The sequence below is a fragment of the Necator americanus genome, chromosome X, assembly GCF_031761385.1.
Source record: "Necator americanus strain Aroian chromosome X, whole genome shotgun sequence".
Taxonomy (NCBI): domain Eukaryota; kingdom Metazoa; phylum Nematoda; class Chromadorea; order Rhabditida; family Ancylostomatidae; genus Necator; species Necator americanus.
The window spans coordinates 24,196,076-24,216,558 of NC_087376.1; the positions used below are offsets into that span (position 1 = coordinate 24,196,076).

A 20,483-nucleotide genomic window follows, 5' to 3' on the forward strand; every position below is an offset into this window, starting at 1 on the left:
CTCTGAGTTCATCATGACGACTAAGACCATTCATGGGAACTCGCAATTCCAGAAGCCCTCCTCTCTACGCTGGACGTGGGAGTCACCCGGTGGAGGGTACCGTAATGAAATAGACCACATCATCGTCAATAAAAGGTTCTGCCTGACGGACGTCGGTGTTGTACCAAAGCTCTATACGGGATCGGACCATCGCCTCCTCCGAGGAAGATTTTCCTTCACAAGGAGAGCAGAGAAAGCCGCCAAGTTCAGAGAGAGAATTCCCAGGACTATCATCAACTGGGATCTTTTCGCTACGCTAGCCGGGTTTTGGGAAGATTCCGCAATGGACAACATCGACGAGGAATATGACCGGCTTGTCGAACACCTTCACGACTGCGCGAAGAAGGCTGAGAGTTTTAAAACCACCAAGAGGCGCCTGTCTCTTGAAACTCTTGAGCTGATACGCCATCGTGGAGCAGCACCAGCCGCAGGGAACCAAGAACTCACGTCCGAGCTCGCAATGCTTTGCAGAGAGGCGATAAAGGAAGACTCTAAAGAGAGAAGAGCAGAAGTGCTGGCTGAAGCTGCAGAGGCGGGAAAAGCATCCGTTATGCCCGTCGAGACTTCGCCAGTCGCAAGACGAGGATGGCTGCTCTCCGGAACCCAGAGGGAACAGCCACTGCATCGAGAAGGGGGATGGAGAAAATCATCTACGACTTCTACTCTGATCTCTTCAACAGCCATGTCCACTTACCTCCTCACCATCTGAGGGAAGATGGACAAGTCATTCCAGAGGTTCTCCCGTCCGAAATACGACATGCTATCATGTCGGTAAGAAATCGTACGGCACCCGATCCCGACAGAATAAGACCAGAACACCTGAAGAGCCTTCTGCCAGTACTCATCAACACCCTGGCGAGGCTCTTTACACGTTATCTGTCGGAATGCAAGGTTCCTAAACAGTGGAAGACCAGCAACACCGTGTTGTTGTATAAAAAGGGAGATCCACATGACATCGGCAACTATCGTCCAATCTGCTTACTGTCCGTCATCTACAAGCTCTTTACAAGAGTGATCCTTAATAGGTTCGAAAAAGTCTTAGATGAAGGACAGCATGCGAGCATGCAGGGTTTCGAAAAGGATTCAGCACGATAGACCACATTCACACTGTTTCGAAACTCATCGAGGTATCACGAGAGTACAAGATGCCGCTCTGTCTCACATTCATCGACTTGAAGAAGGCTTTTGACTCAGTTGAGACGGAAACGGTCGTGGAAGCCTTGGACAACCAGGGCGTCCCTCCTCAGTACATAAAAATACTTCGAGAGTCGCACAGTAACTTCACGACAGGAATTTCGCTATTCTACAAGAACATCATCATTGACGTGAAGAGGGGAGTCCGACAGGGTGATACAATCTCACCCAAAATATTCACAGCCACCCTCGAGAACGCAATGCGAAAGTTGGAATGGGACGACATGGGAATGAAGGTTGATGGTCGGCTGCTACACCATTTGCGCTTTGCTGATGACATCGTATTGATAACACCTAGCATCAGCCAAGCGGAACGAATGCAGACCGAGTTCGACGAAACATGTGGATGCATCGGTCTTCAGCTGAATCTGCAAAAGACGATGTTCATGCGGAACGGATGGGTCTCGGATGCCCCATTCACGCTCAGCGGAACGAACATATCCGAATGCACCAGCTATGTTTATCTGGGTCAGGAATTGAACATGATGAACGACCTGACCTCCGAGCTGGGCAGGAGGAGAAGAGCGGCTTGGGGAGCGTACAAGAGCATCGAGGATGTAGTACAAGAGCATCGAGGAGAAGAAGACCAGGAACACCCGGCTTCGTGCTCACCTCTTCAACACCACCGTACTTCCTGCTTTGACCTATGCTTCGAAAACCTGGGCATTTTGCAAGCAGGAAGAAAACGCGGTGAGCGTCATTGAACGCGCAGTTGAGAGAGTGATGCTAGGAGTATCCCGTTTCACACAAGTGAGGAACGGGATTCGAAGTTCTCTCCTACGTCAACGATCGAAGATTAGATCGAAGACGATCGAAGACGATTAGAGACGCCGCCGCGTTTGCCAAGGAAAGTAAAATAAGGTGGGCCGGATACGTGATGCGCTTTAATGACAACCGTTGGACCAGAGCCGTGAGCGACTGGGTTCCCCGCGATATTAAGCTCACTACAGGAAGAGAGCCGACCCGATGATCAGATTTGTTCACGAAGTCCTTCAAAGAAAAATATGGTGCTCTTCGTGTCTCACGCGAAAGGAGGAACCACTGGGCTACTCTGGCACGCGATCGGGACAAATGGAACAATTACTGGCGCCCGCTCGACCAGTTCGAAGATCAACGAGAGTCAAGGTGATCGAGGTGAATTATATGTTCAAGATGCCGCGTGACGTGTGCCAGGTGGAAGAAGATCAAGAATAATAATCGAGGTGGAAAAGCATTCAACCTCTCGGTGGACTGATCCAGAGACGGTTAGAACACTGTGTCTGATTTTCTGCAGAATTTCTGTAAGAATGTGTGTTCCAGGTAGCTTGTATGGAGATGTGAAACAGTGCAGTGCAAAACAAATAGAAAGACATTCATTGTACTTTACATAGATAATAAATTTAATTAAGACTTTTAATCTCCTATTTCGAGCAGCAAGGACATTGAGCGGAGAGACTGCCGATTAGCTCCACATGCCGCAGGAATTCGCGGTCACGATTCTTTGCCATCTTCATCTCACAGCGCAAGTCTGAGCAGAAATAATGTTGACAGCAAAACATTGAATTTCAAAAAACTCAAAAATAGACTGGAAAAAAGTGTTTGCAAGTAAAAAACCCTTACCATTCGCGCGAGGAGCATAATCAAAACAAAAGATCTGAGTACTGCGACAAGCATAAGCGTGTATAAGATTGATGCGAGAGTGGAGCGTCCGTCGTCATCGTCATAGGTGGAGAAGTGAGCCATGCATCTCTCAACTTTTTTTTTCTTTGCCACCCACCCAGCTGAAGGTCTTGGTTCGGAGTTATTCTCACTAAAACGTATAAAGCCCTCCTCAGGAGATAGGGCGGAAATATCGTGATGCATCTGTAAATACTGCGATTAGTGTATAAATAGATCCAATAAATGATTATCATTAGGCAAGAAGATTGAAAGATGTATCAAGATAACAAAAAAAGACTAGCTGGAAGGCACTCAGATTGTTGAAGATGCTACCGGCAGGCCGCGACCCATACCACATTGGCTAATCATCAAAAATATCCTCGATCAAAATTGTAGACGTATAATTTGAAAAAATGAGTGAGCTCTCAATGTGTATTTGGCAACACAATTGTATTGTCTGACATTGAAAAAAAGAGATGATCAAAAGTTCGATAACCGCCGGAACTATTATATTAGCAAAACAAAAAAAAAAACAGCTGGAAACGACGGAAAACACGTTTTAAAACAATTTTCAAACTTTTCTTATTTTCTATTATTTACAAGCAATTTTACTTATCGACAATGGAAATGAACGGTTCAGAGTTCGATCCCCGCCCTAATTTTCCCATTTTTGCAAAATAGAAAATACAACTGATACCGACGCAGACCGCATTCTAAAAGCATTTTCTGATTATTTTCTACATTCTACGAACAATTTCACTCACTTTCACTTGACAGTGATTACAGACGATGAATAGTTCGATCCCCGCGGAACTAACTATTCATCGTCTCCTCTCCTCGCAGACCCTCCCAAAAACGACCCCCTAAAACCTAACAAAAATGACCATCTCGTTCCTACCAGTATAGCTGCCCACACAGCAGTCAAAATTTGGGTATAATAAAAAATTTAAAAAAACAAATAAACGCCTAATAAATAAATTAAAACAATGCGATGTAATAAACAAATAATAAATTATTTAAAAAAAATAGTAATGCTACAAGTAAAACAAAATACATATTGTAATGCAGCGATATTAATGGAATAAATAATAACTAGAAACTATATGTTCATGTTAATTATATGTTCAAGATGCCGCGTGACGTGCGCCAGATGGAAAAAGATCAAGAAAAATAAAAGTTTTAAACAATAAACAAAAGTTCGATCCCCGCCGGAACCATTATTTCTGCAAAACCAAAAAACAGCTGGAAAAGAAAGAGAACACCTTTTGAAACAATTTTCACACTATTTTCAACTATTAATAAACAATTTTACTCATCGACAATGGAAATGAACTGATGAGAGTTCGATCCCCGCCGGAATCTAGATTTTTCAAAACCGAAAAAAAAATCATTGAGAGGAACATTTCACCAGCAGTTTTCTGAACTTGTATTCAGAACACTTTTCGCCACACATAAGTGTTATATAGAGGTTATCTTAGCGATTAGAACCAGGCCTTAACTGGAAATTACAGCTGGACAGGTCCGATTTTGTTAGCTTGAAGTAAACATGAATAACGGACTAATGAAGAGACGGAAGAAGACAAAGGTGGCTGCGTTCTGTAGAGGAGGATTTGCGTTATAAAAGGGTAAAAAATTCTTTTTTAGAGACCCTCTGATTTTTTTAAAAGGTAGTTGAGAAAAAGTTAAGAAATTTAGCATTTTTACTCAACTTTTTCTCAATTAACTTTTGAGGGAAGTAAGACTATCAGAAAGAAATTGAAAATGAATTGTGATAGCAAAAAGCGTTCTCTACAACAGGCTTCAAACCGAGTTGAATCTATATAATTTACGAGCTGAGTTATTGGAATTTGTTTGAAGTCGTACAAATTTTGACGCATTGCCGAAAATCTGGGATTTTTTCCGTTGCGAGATTACGGTTGGAAAATTCGATGCCCTATTTGGATAGAGCATCAAGGAGAACGCTTAACTGCAAATTTTGGTCTCTGTAGGTGTTCTGGTCTCTCAAAAGCTAGTTGAGAAAAACGCGGAAATTTGAGGCAAAAATTGGGATTTTTCTCAACTAGGTTTCAAAGAGACTAGGAAAGCTAGAACACCAAGTTTTGTAGAAATATGGAAGAAATCTTTCTCTCTCTCTACATTGCAGCCAGCTCTATTGCATGAAATTCACTTTGAGCTTCAATATTCAAAAACTCGTGGAGTCTACTTTGTACTAATTTTAACCCTAATTGCGCTTGTAGCTGTCTTTTTTTCGCTCAGTAGCAACATCAAAGTTGCTTCTTCGAGTGAAGGTAAGAAATTCGTCACTGTCAGATGAGCAATGTGCTCTTTAAATTCCTTTGCGCTGAATGCCAAAATATCAGTTCTGGCAGGAATTGATCCCTGACCCTCACATTAAAAACAGCGAGACATCGCATAGAGCCACCGAATCAGATGTAATTTTCCCATCAGCCATTTTTCGTGCATAAATATGCGATCGATGGGGAAAGATCATGCATAAAGCACTTTATATGCATTACACTTACCAACTTGATCCAGCGTACTTGCTTCTCATTGCGATTATGCTGCTACTTTTACTTAGTGCTCTTACACTTCTGTTAGCTTCTGAAGATCTCGTTTGTCATCAAGTTTATCATCCGTTCCTAATTTTCGACGCTACATTTCAGTACAACTGCGGATCTTCAATATATTGAACTGGATGTAACAGAAGTGTGTCGAAGCACTGTGCAAGCTATGAAGGAAATGAAGATTACCTCCTAAGGTCTCTTAGTACTCAATACGAAGTCACCTCTGGTTAGTTTCATTTCTTTCATATAAAGAAGTAACACATAATTTTGTAGTGCTTAGATTTGATGGGTTTGACAACAAATCGATTTTTTGAAGGGATCAAAACTTTTAGGTAGCTAATTGCATTTAAAATAATTGGTTTTCTATTTTATCACCTCCACATCTTTATCACGTTATTTATTATGCATCACATTTATTCAAGATTTCAATTGTTTGTGCTAATTCAAAAGTAACCGAGAGGCTTGTTTATAAAAATCTTGATATTTCAGAAAGGATGCTATTGCCACTGGTACGTTTCCTTTACCTACAAACTTCTTCTCCTTTTTGAATGCTTTCCTTTTCGTTCAGGTAATGTGAACTCCCTTAACGCCTTGCACTTACGACGACATATGATTTTGCACGGTTTGAGCCACCGAAGCGACTCCAACGCCATCAAGCACAAATTAGAGCAGCAAGAAAATGCTAGGTTGTCCATCTTCAAGATTGGGTCAAGAAGCACTCTAGTTTCATTACCAGAATTATGAAGAATAAATTTTTAAAAAATCATTTTGTGGTTTGTGCACCCTCTTTTTAACTTAACTGTTTATGCTACAATAGTCTTCCTCAACCGCTTCTTCGTCATCGTCTATTCAAACATTAAACAAATTTCTTATGAACTCAGTACTGAATATGCATCATCAACGTTTTTTCTTCCTTGATACATTTCTTCCATTTTTTAGTCGCAGATACCAAGACCTGAAAAAAGACCTTAGAATACGTTTCAGTTGTGAATATCTTCTGGTATGCGGTGAAACATGCCATTCACTACTGATCCTCCTTCAACTTACAATACGTCTGAAAAAAAAAGCAGTTTTCACTTTTGTATTTCTGTTGAATGTTGTAAGCTAAATTACGCTGAATTTTTGTACGCCCTAATATGTGTTTATTTAAAATCGACAGCCCCGTCTTCCTTTCCTCATTGCTCCTTTTATTTTTGTCTAATTTTCCGACGCCCTCTTATGATCCCCTGTTGAGAAATTTTCAACACACTTTTGACTCTGCTTACGAGGTCTCAATGTTACATTGTCAACACGTTATACATCTCCAAAACAAAACGATGGGGACTCCATACTGTCCTACTCTGAAACCATATATAGCATTTGGTTACTTATGTAAACATCCAATATTATTTTTGTAATTTTTTTATATTGTGTGCAACTATCTAATACTACGCAATGCATTGTCCTGTTTATCGTGCTACCCTCCATTTACTGCTGCCCACCGCAGACTTCCTTATGACCCCTTCCCTTGCAGCGCTTTCTCTTTACGGAATTTATCAGAATTAAAGTTGTTACTACACATACGTAGCAAATAGTGGCAGTGGCAGCGAAAAGCTGTCCAAATGCACTAACGTCATAACAAGATATGCACTTTGTATGAGATGTTTCAAAAACGAACAAATACCGAAATTTCAAAGGAGATTTGATCTTGAGGTTGAGGCAGCCAAAAAGTTGCGAAATTCCCTGTGCTTAGCACTGCAACTTCGAAAAACGCGATGAAAATTCGTTCCAAATCAAATCAGCTTTGTTTTTGTTCGTTTTATTCTCGTTTGTACTGCTCTCATTGCGTGGAAGGACAGGGAACAGGAACCTCTTCTCCAGTGAATCCCACCCGTACCTCACTCGTTCTAGGCAACATTTGAAATAACTAAACATACCGTAACGTACATTAGTACAAGGATGCTACCTTTGCACTTTTCAAAATTTTAGTAGATCCTATGGAAATCTAGTATCGTCCTTTGGCTAGCTGATCAGAAAATTGCTATTTAAGTTTCTCATTCCGTAATATGCGACAGCGAACTTCCACGTGAAGTTGCAAGCTAACTGATGAGGCTTATACAGTTACGAAAAAAAACTAGCTATATACACAGTGACGAAACCCTCTTAGATAATGTGATGAAAGTCTCGATGAGTGTTTACATAGGACGCAAGCGACGCAGTGTGCACACATCTATGGTCGTTTCTCTCATTAAGCGGTCATTTCTTCGCATATGGAAACGGTTAGTTTAGTTTTCTGTTAGCGTTTGAGTTCTACATAGCTGGCAAGAATATTGTAATCACAGACGCGTTCTTACCTTTAGCATGTGGAGAACACATGAAGAAGCGGCTGGTATTGCCATGCTATTTGAGTACCTGCCTACTAACATTGATGCTTGCAACGTACTTTTTTTTTACTGAATAAAACCCACTTTAAATAGCCTTCATAGCCGTTTTCAATCTTGTTCCTCACGTGAGTGGATGTCCACTGAAGCTTTGGAATAGTTATAATAGACATTACTGTGAATGTGATATGTTTATTGTATGACGTTTTTGCCTCTGAAGATTCAACCATTTTCTCCTTTCATTCGCATAGTACCTACTTTTAGACACATAAGTTCGGCTTCAGCGCAGTCCCTTAGTTTTGATGCGATTTGGTATTCAGGTACTAGTAACTAAAATTTATTCTCAATATTTTTAAAGATTTTTCCCTACTACCTTTCGTCAGAGACGTAGTAAATAATATTTGTATCCTGCAGAAATAGGCATTGAAAAGCATTATGCGTGTTCATTTGCTGTTATTTTTTATTATAATTCCTCCTTTTTACTCATCCCGCATATTAGCAGTTTTAGGCCACTTCATATCAACGTATTATGGTAAGGAAAGGAATGGGATATGTAGACAGATAAATGATTTACTCAAGAATAAATCCCATCAAAACAAAAATGTCGAGATTATGACGAAATAAGTGCCAAGTAATGGAAAAATTAAAAGAGAACATTAATAAAATGTTCGTTCGTTCCAATTTGTTCCTTAAGTTGCGTAGTTCATTCCTCGCTTCCACTGGAAACCTTCAGCGAACTCCAGAGTAACGTAAATCTTTTTGATTTCAATATTAAGTTTCTAGCACAATATGTAAGCAGTTATTGAAATTTTGTTATGTAGGTGAACAAGATCTGGTAGTCTTCTTCAGTAGTTAAAAGAGGAAAACACAAATAATAGAAGAAAGTAGCACATTCCTCATACATCTACAGAATGACCCTTAGCGAAAGCCCTCATTTCTACCGTTCACTGATAGTTCAGTTCATTGGGAGGTGTCACTTGTGCACAAAAAGATAGGAGAGATTCACTGCAAATGATAAGGCCAAACGCCCATTGCGTCAGCGTTATCCATTCCGTTCTTAACAGTCCTAGATCTGGATACCTCATTTTTCATCGCCTATTCTATTACTATATAAGAGTGAGACGTATGGGTACCGATCGATTAATGTCAATACGCCGACTGATTTTCTAGTTCCTGGCACGACACGACAAGATATTTTCCACCGTGCGTCCTTGACGCTTACCCATGTACAATCAACATAGTTTCACGTATTTTGATCGCACATGTGTTACGTGTTCAGAATTCTCTTACCAGTCATCTTCATTGCTGCGCGAAGCTTATTTATTTCTTTAGTTAAACTGTTTGTTTTGATTGGCTACAAAAGAAAACGTATTCTTCTTGTTCCACACTGAAATCAGGTTGACTTCCCAATCTGGTGTAACTTTGCCGGCGAAATCCTCCTGGAAATTGGAAAGAAAGAGTGCATTAATCTCTTAAATGCTTCTGTTCGTTTCAGTTCCGCTTAAATTGTATCTCATGTACAGTGGTGAGTTCACTTTCAAAGCATTTGATTTCGGTGAGATTTCGCCTGAAACTTCGTATTTCCTGCCGTTCAGTGAATTCAGCATATCGCTCTAATTTCGTGTGAACTCTAATATGTCGTATCTTTTACGTCTATCATCTAAGTTTTTTTTTTCTTTTTTTTTAAATAATGTTTCACCTGTTTACTTCTGTACGAATAATGTTCGTTAACTCGCAAGTTTCTGTAGATTAGTGCCACTCACATCATTTGTCCATCCGCTGTATTCGGCTTGCCTTAGCTTTTGAAAGCATATGTTGCAGCTTCCATGACCTTCGACCTCTGACATAGAGTAGTAGAATTCATTGGTCTGAATCATTGGATGAGATTGTGTGATCCTCTCCGACCATTCCCTTCATGTCGACAACAATCATGATATATAATAACGAGCTTAATCTGTGTGTGTCTGTGTTTCTGTGTGTCACAAAATTCAAAAAAGGGGGTGAGACGGGTCCCGCGGCGTCGGATTGGTGCGTCGATGCCAGATAGCTACAGAATGGGGTGAGACGGGTCCCATGGCGTCGGATTGGTGCGCAATAACTTCAAACGTTGTAAAACCATCCACCTTTCGTGTGCATGCCGCGAAAGGTGGATGGTTTTACAACCGTTTGGAGCGGTGGCCACTACCCGCATTGCATTTCACCTCTATGACTCCACATGTCTATCTCCTTGCACGTTTGCCTCAGTTTGGTAACATGCCTTCTTCAAAACGTGGAAACTCCCATGCAAACAGCTGCTTAAATAGTAGCCAACAGTTTACATGATCTGAAGTGGAACGTTATCGTTATTAATACGATAATATTGTTAACGTCATTTTACGTTAAAACATTCTGTGATCACTGTTGGGGGAAATCAGGAGAAGAAAAACCTATACTTCAAGAAATGCTCTCAATTCGTGCCTGTATTATATTGGTATCGAAGGAGTGTTTGGCACTAAAGGTATATTTTCCAAATGTGGAACTGACTCTTTTGGAAAGAAAACTGCGAAATCTTTGCCTTTATTTATTAAAAAAAAGAAGGCGTTGTTTGAATAGCACAAATATAATTTCACAGAAATGCCACTTTTATTAATTTTCATTGATCAGTGAGGAGGAGCGAAGCGAACACCATAGAAAATCTGAAGTCCGGCTTTAGCCTGACGTTCAGATTGGTGCTATTATAATACATGTTCATATATTTATATATATATATTTATATATATATAATAAAATTTTATAAAACTTTTGAAGCAAATTAAAAAAAAAACATGTAAAATCGTTTTCGCGACAGCTTATTAGTGTAAGCATCAGCTTAGCTCCCCAAATTGTGCAAAGATTTGCCGGCTAAACTAATATTCGACTGTTTCATTTCTCTGAGAATGAACGCTTTCGAAGTAAGCATTTTTTCGAGCGTTTTCTCCATTTACTGTATGTCTGCTGTTTCTTTCTTCATAAAATAAAGGGAATGACTGAATCAGAGAAGATCAGAGAAACAGTGACTGAATCAGGTGGAGCAAATTCCTAGTAACTACACGAATATATAAAGACTGTGTAGTTACCAGCTGCTGTGGTTCAGTTTAACGTTCCTTCCAGAAGTGAAAGTTCGAATTTCTATTTGATTTTTATATAACAACGAGTTGGTACAAATGAGATTGGTTCAATTTGATACGAATTCTTCGACACATCCGAGAATTTTCCATTTCACGGTATCAGAAAGGAAGGTCACAAGTCCAGAATGGGACAATATATTTCTAAAATTGTTACTTCGTCTATCCCTTTCATCCAAAATGTTAAGTTAAAAGGCAGGATTGGAGATAAATCTATTGGGTACATTTTTATTCCTTCGAAAATCTTTTATACAGTGAGCATTGGTGCGCTAATTTGGCTCTTAATATCATCCATTCTGAAATTGAAATTAACTTTTTGTTTCGTTTGCTTTGGTGAATGAAGAAAATAATCGTATTTCAATGGAAGCATTAGATTTTTCAGTGTTAACACTGCAGTATATGTAGACTCTATTGCTGAGGTGTGAAGCGATAAGTTGGTCCTTACTAGGGATTTTCAGCTCCAGCAGCAGTCGATTATGAAACATCAGTTATGTGAACTTACGTAGGTCATCCGTGTACCAAATGCCCACATGAACATTTTGGTTGGGAGTTGGAACGTGGTAGATGCTGGAATTCGCCACTACACGAAAAAACGATAAAATCTCCAATGATGAATCAGTGTTCCTCCTATCGAAACCTCTTGAAGGTGAACCGAACGTAGAACTTCATACAATTTCATTGATTTGTCTGTTTGCTATTATCGCGAGTAATCCTCCTACACGTAAATTCTACAGTGCCTACAAAGAAGATTGCTCATTCCTAAGATGCTCAGTGGAAAAAAATCTGCAATTTTGAAACGCTTTTTTGGGAATGACTCTCTTCCTATCATACCAAAAAGATGTCCCCTTTTCAAATGTCGTGTCTCTGTCGATCACAAATTTCTTCTTTCTTCACACTTTTGCTCTCTTCTCAAATATTCTCCATTTCATGTCTTTTGATAGAGTGGGCAGAAGCGGCATAATGGTCACGGAAAGTAAGACTGCATGTGCGTTATTTTGCACAAATATTACCTTGCCGTGTTAGAGATTGGGAAAATTGGCGGCAAATGCCCCTTCAAAAAAACCTTCGTTACTCAAATCGTCGCACTAGTGAGTCAACATTTCCGGTTCAACAAAATTTAATTTCTTTTTGTTGCTGAAAACTATGGATTTTTCGTAGTGCCCATGTTCGACTGCCCTTAAATTTTGGCATGATTTTATATGTAACGTTTTATATGTACGTATAAGTTCTAGTCGATTTGCTTGAACTGTCGCCAAGATTAATACTGATCTTCTCTATCAACTAACAGCTAACATTTCGGCATTATTGTCTTCGTCGGAGCCAGGAAAAATTAAAGCCGTCAATGATCTATCCTCGTCACTGATTTCTTTGGTTCCGTTCGAACGAACGCATGCGTGTTTTTCATTCAGACAGTTGCAGGGCTAAATGACTTATTACACCAATAAAATTAAAGTTGCTTCAGTTTGTGGAATTGAAACCTTTCCATTAAGATTCGTCCAGCGAAGTCATATATGAACGCTCTAGCACTGATCAGTATAGACATGATTGGATGAACTATATTGCAGGGTTCTTGGAATGCTTTTGTGTTGTTCTGGAGGGAAAGATGAACACACAAAGACCATTGAACGCGAACTGCACAACGAAAGAAAAGTTCTCAGACGACAGGTTGGATGGTGTTGCTGATTTTTATAGGGTGTGGGGAAAGCAGTCAAAACACGTCATTTTCACGTGACATTGGACAATTCTTTGAAATATTGTTTAGAGCCAAATTTCAATGTTTGAAAAGAGATCAACGTTCCTGTGTTAGGTAGGATAACTCACTGGGAAACGTTAGCTTATTTGTAGAGATATGTAGTTTTCATCATATACTGGGGAGCAAGCCGAATCCTTGTAGAAGATCGCACTGGTATCATCACATCCATTCTCTCAAAAATGTGAAATATGGTTATGATCCACTATTGTGCAACTGCTTTCCTTCGCTTCTAGTCAACGATGGTCTTCCTACATCAGGTGAGTCCGGTATTTCTTCTTAAATAAATAATTTGAAAGCTTAGTAAAAGTGAGTCATTCCAAGAAAACATCATTTTTTCAACACTTTCCCTGCACCCTATATATTTTGTAGAATTCTGTTCTATATGTCATCTTCGTTTTTGTAGCTTCACTAATATCTGTTTAGTAAAGAGCAGGAATAACGAACCTTGTAACTTCCTAGTAACTTTACATAATGTTGCAGGTTAAAATTCTCCTTCTTGGATCTGGAGAATCTGGGAAATCGACTTTCCTTAAACAAATGAACATAATTCATGGAGCGGGAGAATTTACTGCAGATGAAGTTCGGGCATATAGGCAACAAATATATCAGGTACTGTCATTATTCATTGTCACCGAGGATGGTTGTGGCGCAGTCGCAACTATGTACGTCAGCTCTGTCGATACATCGATGGCGTTTAGTCATAGCTAAGCGCTTTGTTCCTCGAGAGATGATAAATTGACGTCAACATTTGTCTTGGAAGAGAAGACACTGAATTGTTGTAGTTCCAAAAATCATCGTAAAAAATCTATGAAGGTCGTTCATCAAGCTCTACAATAGAAAACCGACGCGCGGGCGTTTCGAAAAGGGATTTGAAGAGGCATTTAATCCTTCATTTTCTACTTTACTCCTCTGAAACAGAGGTAAAGTAGGGTAGAGTGGCGGTAAAGGAGAGTCCCCCAGTGGTTTCTTCTTTTGCGAGAAACTCGAAGAGCATCAAGTTTCTCTTTGGTAGACTTTGTGAAGAAGTCTGATCATCGGGTCCCCGGTCTTACTGTAGTGCGTTTAACATCGCGTGGTACCCAACCGGTCACTGCTCTTGTCCAAAGTTTGTCGTTGAAATGCGCAACGTGCTAAGTCCACATTACTTTGGTTTCTTGGCATATGCCGCGTCTTTGATCTTCCTTCTTCGACACAGGACTGAACTTCGACTTCCTTCATCACTCTTTCGCTTGAACGGTCAATGACGCTGACGCATTTTCTCCCTGTTTGTGAAGTTCCCAAGCTTTCTAAGCATAGATGAAAGCAGGAATTACGGCGGTGTAGACGAGGTAAGCAAGGAGCCAGGTGCTTCTGGTCCTCTTTACTACATTCTCCTTGCCCAGCTTCTTTGTTAGCTTGTTCTTCATGTTCATTTCCCGTCCAGGATACAGCTGCTACAGATGTGCTTGTTCCGTTCATGAACGTCGCTTCTCGCAGAACCAGCTGAAGACCAACGTATTTCCTCATATTTCGTCGGACTCGGTCAGCATTCGTTCCGCTTGGCTGATGCTAGATGTTATCAGTACGATGCCATCAGCAAAGCGCGAATGGTGTAGCTGCCGACCAGCGACCTTCACTCCCATGCCGTCCCATTCCAACTTTCGCATTGCGTTCTCGAGGGTGGCGGCGAATATTTTAGGTGAGATTGTATCACCTTGTCGGACCCCTCTTCACGTCAATGATGATATTCTTGTAGAATGGCGAAATTAGTAGTCGTGAAGTTACTGTGCAACTCTTGAAATACCTTTGTGTACCGAGTAAGGACACCCTAGTTGTTCAAAGCATGATCGCTCCTATTTCAAGTGAGTGAAAGGCCTCCTTAAGTCGACAATGGTGAGAAATAGCGATATTTCGTACTCTCGTAATACTTCGATGAGTTTAGAAACAGTGTGAATGTCTTCGATCGTGCTGAATCCTTTTTGATACGCTGCTTAATGCTTGCTTATACAAGAACATTGCTTGTCGCGCTGGCCTTTCTCTGACATGGAACCTTGCATTGGCGAAGTAACGCATTAATAGCCTCGCCAGAGTGTTGCCAAGAACTGGGAGACACCGAACTAAACCCAAATGCAATAATGTGTCTGTCTTCTACGAAAATCTTAATCCCACTAACATGTACTGCAGGGTACCTAACACAGTTGTTTTCGCATCATCGCTGAGAAGTAATACCACGATGAAACATACTGAGAAGTCTCCAATTACAGTGCGGAGTAAATTTGCGGCTAGAAACACTCTTTATTTCTTCGATGCCAATGCTTTCATCTATTCTTTGTCTTGAAATGGAATTGAAAATAAGAAGTTGAACTTGTCAGCAGGAGATCAAATCTGCGCAAAAGTTAGGAATTGTCCAACAATGGTCAACGGGAAACTTCTCAGACCTCGTCGCATCGAACTGAAACCTGGAAGATGAACACTCGATCAATGGCCTCCCAGTTCACCAAAGTGAATCCAATGGACGTTTGGTTTGCTCGGTGCTGGCGGTCGAAACATCCGCCTAGCCAAACGCAAAAATCCCGTTTCTTGGAGGAAAATATAGGATTAATTCGACAACAACTACCTTTAATCGAACTGGCATGTGATGCATTTCTCAAGCATCTTCGAGCGTGCATTCGAGCGAATGGAGAAGCTTTCAAACCCGACTGTTAGTTTATCTTTGCTGTTGATTTGGAACGCATTTTTTAAATATAAGGAACTCTTCTATGAATATGTATTGTTATAGTGACCTGATTTCTTTTATTTGGTATAATCTTCGCCGCTTATTTCAAAATTAACCTTCATCTATCAAAACACGAAGAGGTTAGCAAATATTCTGCACATAGAAAGTTTTTCTAGAATCGTTTCATCTGATTCATACAAAGAAATACTTCAAACTCGATTCATTTAGTGCAAAAAAAAAGAATTACACAATAATCCATAGTAATATATTACAAAAATAGAACATTTGCAGTAGTTCAATACAAACATTTTACGCGTTCATACGTGGGTGCCTCTTCACTAAATTTTTGTCAAAATCGCTATGAACAGAATGGATCAAATTCAACGTTCAAGGAAATTTTCACTGTTAGATTCTTCACTGTGGTAGACATGCTTGGAAGCGTCAACTGTTAATCACAGTAAAAATGTGGCACATACCCTACACATTCGGAAATCAAACGAATTAGAGAAGCAAACTGATCAGTTCACTCAACAGAATTTTTACATTCGTGGGAATAGTAACTCCCGCTACGCTACCAATAGTTTCACGCATGTTTAAAGGATCCCAAAAACTTCGACCGTTCACTATAAACTTTATTTAATCATTCTCCAAACGTAATGTTACTCTTCGCTAGAATTTTGGTCCTTTTAAAAGTTACTGTTAGAGTATAGGAAGTAGGAAATAAGAACGTCTAATTGGGTCAAAACGAAATGAAGCAAGGAGAGTTGCATAATCGGCTGCACTCAAAGCGGCGCGGTGGAGCGAGCCGGGACCCGAAGTTTTGGGCAGAATATGGTATAGCGACGAATTGGTCAATTTTGTGCAAGCTTTTGCTGGAGATCGAGTAGGTTGGACAGAGCTATGCACAAGGACGACAAACCTCGGCGAAGATGCGGGTAATGGTGTCAGGAGATAAGATCAGCCACCCATTAAGTTAGTATGTGAAGGCTACGATCTACGAACTATCGTAGATTAATTAAGGTTAATATTTAAACTAAGCGGCGAAGATTATACCAAATAAAAGAAATCAGGTCACTATAACAATATATATCCATAGAAGAGTTCCTTATCTTTTAAAAAATGCATTCCAAATCAACAGCAAAGATAAACTAACAGTCGGGTTTGAAAGCTTCTCCATTCGCTCGAAAGCACGCTCGAAGATGCTTGAGAAATGCATCACATGCCAGTTCGATTAAAGGTAGTTGTTGTCGAATTAATCCTATATTTTCCTCCAAGAAACGGGATTTTTGCATTTGGCTAGGCGGATGTTTCGACCGCCAGCACCGAGCAAACCAAACGTCCATTGGATTCACTTTGGTGAACTGGGAGGCCATTGATCGAGTGTTCATCTTCCAGGTTTCAGTTCGATGCGACGAGGTCTGAGAAGTTTCCCGTTGACCATTGTTGGACAATTCCTAATTTATGCACAGATTTGATCCCTTGCTGACAAGTTCAACTTTTTATTTTCAGTTTCATTTCAAGACGAAGAATAGACGAAAGCATTGGCATCGAAGAAATAAAGAGTGTTTCTAGCCGCAAATTTACTCCGCACTGCAGTTCGAGACTTCTCAGCTATGTTTCATCGTAGTGGTAGTTCTCAGCGATGATACGAAAACAATCGTGTTCGGTACCCTGCAGTACATGTTAGTGGGATTAAGATTTTCGTAGAAGGCAGACACATTATTGCATTTGGATTTAGTTCGGTGCTTCGCCATTTGTGAAACGAATTCAATAGGTGGTATAGGTTTTACGATTTGGTAGTAAAATATCTTGTGATAAATTATTTTCTATTGATCCTTCATTGGCTTTTTAAACTTGCTGGTTGTTAAGCCACATTTTTGTTGTTGCGATATACAGCCTTCAACAATGTTCTCCTAAAAAATCAGCTTTACAGTTTTTAAGAACGCAATATCTGCAATGAGAGTTCTACTGGATGCTAGGAGCAAATTGAATATACCATGGGAAAAATCAGAAAGACAAGGGAGCGTGGTTAAAGTTATGAAGTAAGCGTTTTTTGTAATGTTTGCTTCCGCGTCTTTCAAGAAAAACCCTCAAATGTTTATATTAAGGTTCACTGTAGCAGACCTACTGAAGGGAATTGACTACACTACGTTTGCTGATGTCGCCCCAGTAATCCATGACTTCTGGGAAGATGCTGCCATCAAAGAAACGTACGAGCAGCGCAATCTCTTCCAAATTGTAAGTTTAAGCAGTAAATCAGAGTCCTTTGTACAACATAATAAGTATGCGAAACACGTTCAGAGTGATTCATGCAAGTACTTTTTCGACCACCTCGGCAGGATCGCGATGCCAAACTTCCATCCAACGAACAAGGATATTCTCTACTGTAGGAAAGCGACGCGAGGAATATGCGAGCATACATTTGATATCAACAAAATTCCCTTCAGGTTAGCTCAGTAGCTACCTTCAGTTGTACTTCTTTTGCATGTAAAGTGCTCTAAAATTTTCTCTAAACAGAACGGAAATTTCGGAAGTTAGAACGAGCTTAACATTCCAACAAAAAGCAAATAATACAACTGAGTTTGGAAGATTGTCCGCCTTGTGAAGATTCCTAGTTTCCTTTTCCGAAAAATATGCGTAATCTATTGAAAAATTGCTACTAAACTTATTTTTATAAATGCGGTCTCTAAGGGACATTTCAAATATGGACGCAGAAAATTTTGTCTTCTGAGCCCTTTTTCCATTCAGTGATTCAGGTTTATTGATGTCGGAGGGCAAAGATCTCAACGACAAAAGTGGTTCCAATGTTTTACTGATATTACTAGTATTTTGTTTATGGTGGCCTCAAACGAATACGATCAGGTATTTGATTCATTTCAAAGTCATTTACTTATTACACTTCCCTTTTGGACAACTGACTGCTTCCACATGTATGACGCGCTTAATACGCACTTATAGATAAATCACAAATTTTTACAATTTACGTTTACATTCAAAACTGCTACGAAATGTATGGCAGTTGACTTAATTCAGGTGATTCTTGAAGATAGGCGAACAAACAGAGTGGTTGAATCACGGTCGGTCTTTGAAACTATTGTCAACAACAGATCGTTTACAAATGTGTCCATTATTCTGTTCATGAATAAGAGCGACTTGCTGAAAGGTAAAAACCTCTTTTGCTCTATGTCTACTATATTTTAAGTGAGTTTTAATTGACCCAATAACTACACCTGACACACTCCATGAATTTTTGCACAACTTAGTGTTACTAATCCCCATCGTTTTTGAAACTATCGCAACAACAGTTCCCATTCAAAGACGAAATGTGAGAAGTACATTTGAGCCACGTCCACTATTACAATATTGTTAACTTTAATACGAAATTATTTTTCTTACCGCTTTTTATTTTGTTAGGAGCCACTATGTACATCACACTGCTACTCGCAGCACCATTCGTTTGTTTTGAAATTTGTATAAGTCATCTTTAGAGAGCAGCAAGATCATGAGAAAGGGAAATTACTGTAATGACTTACAGATCAGTTAGCCTGAGTAAGTAAATCATATCGGAAGTAAATTGTAAAGCATCGTCTCATATTTATGTAAATGCCATGAACAATAACAGACAAACAATAAATGTTCCCTTTCAAAGAAGTTGATTCATATGAAGAGAAAATAAAAACGGAAGAGAACTCTCTTCAAGTAAGGAAATCGCATGTGTTCTCGCTCTTCATAAACGAAGCCAATATTTTTATTGATTTGCTTGAGCTGTGGCCAAGAGTGGTACTGGTATTTATTAACAACTAACCGTTTCGGCCTTTTCGCCTTGCTCAGAACCTGGTAAAATCAAAGTCATTAGTGACATTGAATATAATATTTTATACTCACACGGAGCTCTTCACCAACTCCGAGTCTTAATCTGTGACTCACCACTGACGTTTTCCTGGTAAACAATCTACCATCGAAACTTCGATGCAAAACATTTCATTTCTGCACTCATTTAACATCAAAAGTGCGTTAATTTTGCACTTGTCATTAGGAACCGTTATAAGAAAATTGATGGGAGTTATGGATGCAATATATTTGTCGCGAATAAAATAGTTACTAGAAACAAAACGAACCCCCTAAATGAAATTTTATTTTCTTTCAGAAAAAGTGCCGAAATCAGACATCCGACAGTACTTTTCTGACTTTACTGGTGACCACACATCAGTGCGAGACGTGCAGTTCTTCCTAGTCGACAAATTTGAAACATCACGGAAGGATCGAGCTCGCCCATTTTTTTACCACTACACAACTGCCATTGACACAGAAAATATCAGAAGAGTATTTGTAGATGTTCGAGATACGATATTACAGCAAAATCTAAAATCACTAATGATGCAGTAAATTTGATATGTTTCCAGAAATTTTACTTTCTTGTATATTCATACACTATTAATAAAACCCGGAATTTTCCAGTTGTTTTTGAATCTTATGTTTTTTTTTCCATACAAGCGACCGCTCAATAAAATCTTATGGAGCCTTCGTATTAAACTAACTATTTTGTAGGATATCTATCTCTCAACAGATAGTTTTGACCTCTTCGATACAGACAGAGTGATGATATCGCAGTTCACGGATAATGTACTAGTTAAAGTACAGTGCTAATGAAAAACGCTACACAGTTCAAAGATTTCACAACAATGCCCGTCTTTCTATCTATTTGAAGATTTGTTGTATGTCCGCTATATTGGTACCGACATCCACAAATCATACAGATGAGCGAAAGAAGCCTATTCAATTGCTACTTTCACAATAAGAATGTATAGGAGTCATTACAAATAACTGTAAGCAGAATGAAATCATTTTAATGGTAAACTTATAAAGTGGACAGTGGAAACGAAACAACAGCTTTTTCTTGTTTATCCCACCCTTTTACGTTTCACAAGCATTTGATCTCGGAGAAATCAGAAATCATGAACATGCTTAATGTTGAACCTGAAACTTTCCGTGGCACAATTTGCTTTCTTATTGTCACCACTGCGATGAATTACAGCGCTTCAAGCGGGGCGGAATTCTGATCTACCTTCATGATAAGCTTGCTGTCACCTATACAAT

The 20,483-nt window shown here is 39.6% G+C and overlaps 4 protein-coding genes across 6 annotated transcripts; all 4 read left to right on the plus strand.

The window, feature by feature from the left end:
* Positions 1 to 13: 13 nt before the first annotated feature.
* Positions 14 to 748, plus strand: RB195_025220 (uncharacterized protein; the record flags this gene model as incomplete). Its single annotated transcript, XM_064213263.1, has 1 exon — positions 14 to 748. The coding sequence occupies one exon, from the start codon at positions 14 to 16 to the stop codon at positions 746 to 748; it is 735 nt and encodes a 244-aa protein (XP_064069144.1).
* A 56-nt stretch (positions 749 to 804) lies between these two features.
* Positions 805 to 1,134, plus strand: RB195_025221 (uncharacterized protein; the record flags this gene model as incomplete). The annotated part of the gene is made up of 1 exon (XM_064213264.1): positions 805 to 1,134. One exon carries the CDS (start codon positions 805 to 807, stop codon positions 1,132 to 1,134), a length of 330 nt encoding a protein of 109 aa, XP_064069145.1.
* A 50-nt stretch (positions 1,135 to 1,184) lies between these two features.
* Positions 1,185 to 1,937, plus strand: RB195_025222 (uncharacterized protein; the record flags this gene model as incomplete). Its single annotated transcript, XM_064213265.1, has 1 exon — positions 1,185 to 1,937. The coding sequence occupies one exon, from the start codon at positions 1,185 to 1,187 to the stop codon at positions 1,935 to 1,937; it is 753 nt and encodes a 250-aa protein (XP_064069146.1).
* A 5,664-nt stretch (positions 1,938 to 7,601) lies between these two features.
* Positions 7,602 to 19,772, plus strand: RB195_025223 (uncharacterized protein; the record flags this gene model as incomplete). Of its 3 annotated transcripts, XM_064213267.1 has the most annotated exons (10): positions 7,602 to 7,693; positions 12,504 to 12,603; positions 12,925 to 12,948; positions 13,172 to 13,300; positions 17,328 to 17,428; positions 17,495 to 17,624; positions 17,688 to 17,833; positions 18,143 to 18,248; positions 18,420 to 18,549; positions 19,534 to 19,772. In XM_064213267.1, the coding sequence occupies 10 exons, from the start codon at positions 7,602 to 7,604 to the stop codon at positions 19,770 to 19,772; spliced, it is 1,197 nt and encodes a 398-aa protein (XP_064069147.1). The 3 variants fall into 3 exon arrangements, with proteins under 3 accessions (XP_064069147.1, XP_013301616.2, XP_064069148.1); XM_013446162.2 differs by lacking the exon at positions 12,925 to 12,948; XM_064213266.1 differs by lacking the exon at positions 12,925 to 12,948 and having other exon boundaries at positions 7,647 to 7,693.
* Between the last annotated feature and the right edge of the window lie 711 nt (positions 19,773 to 20,483).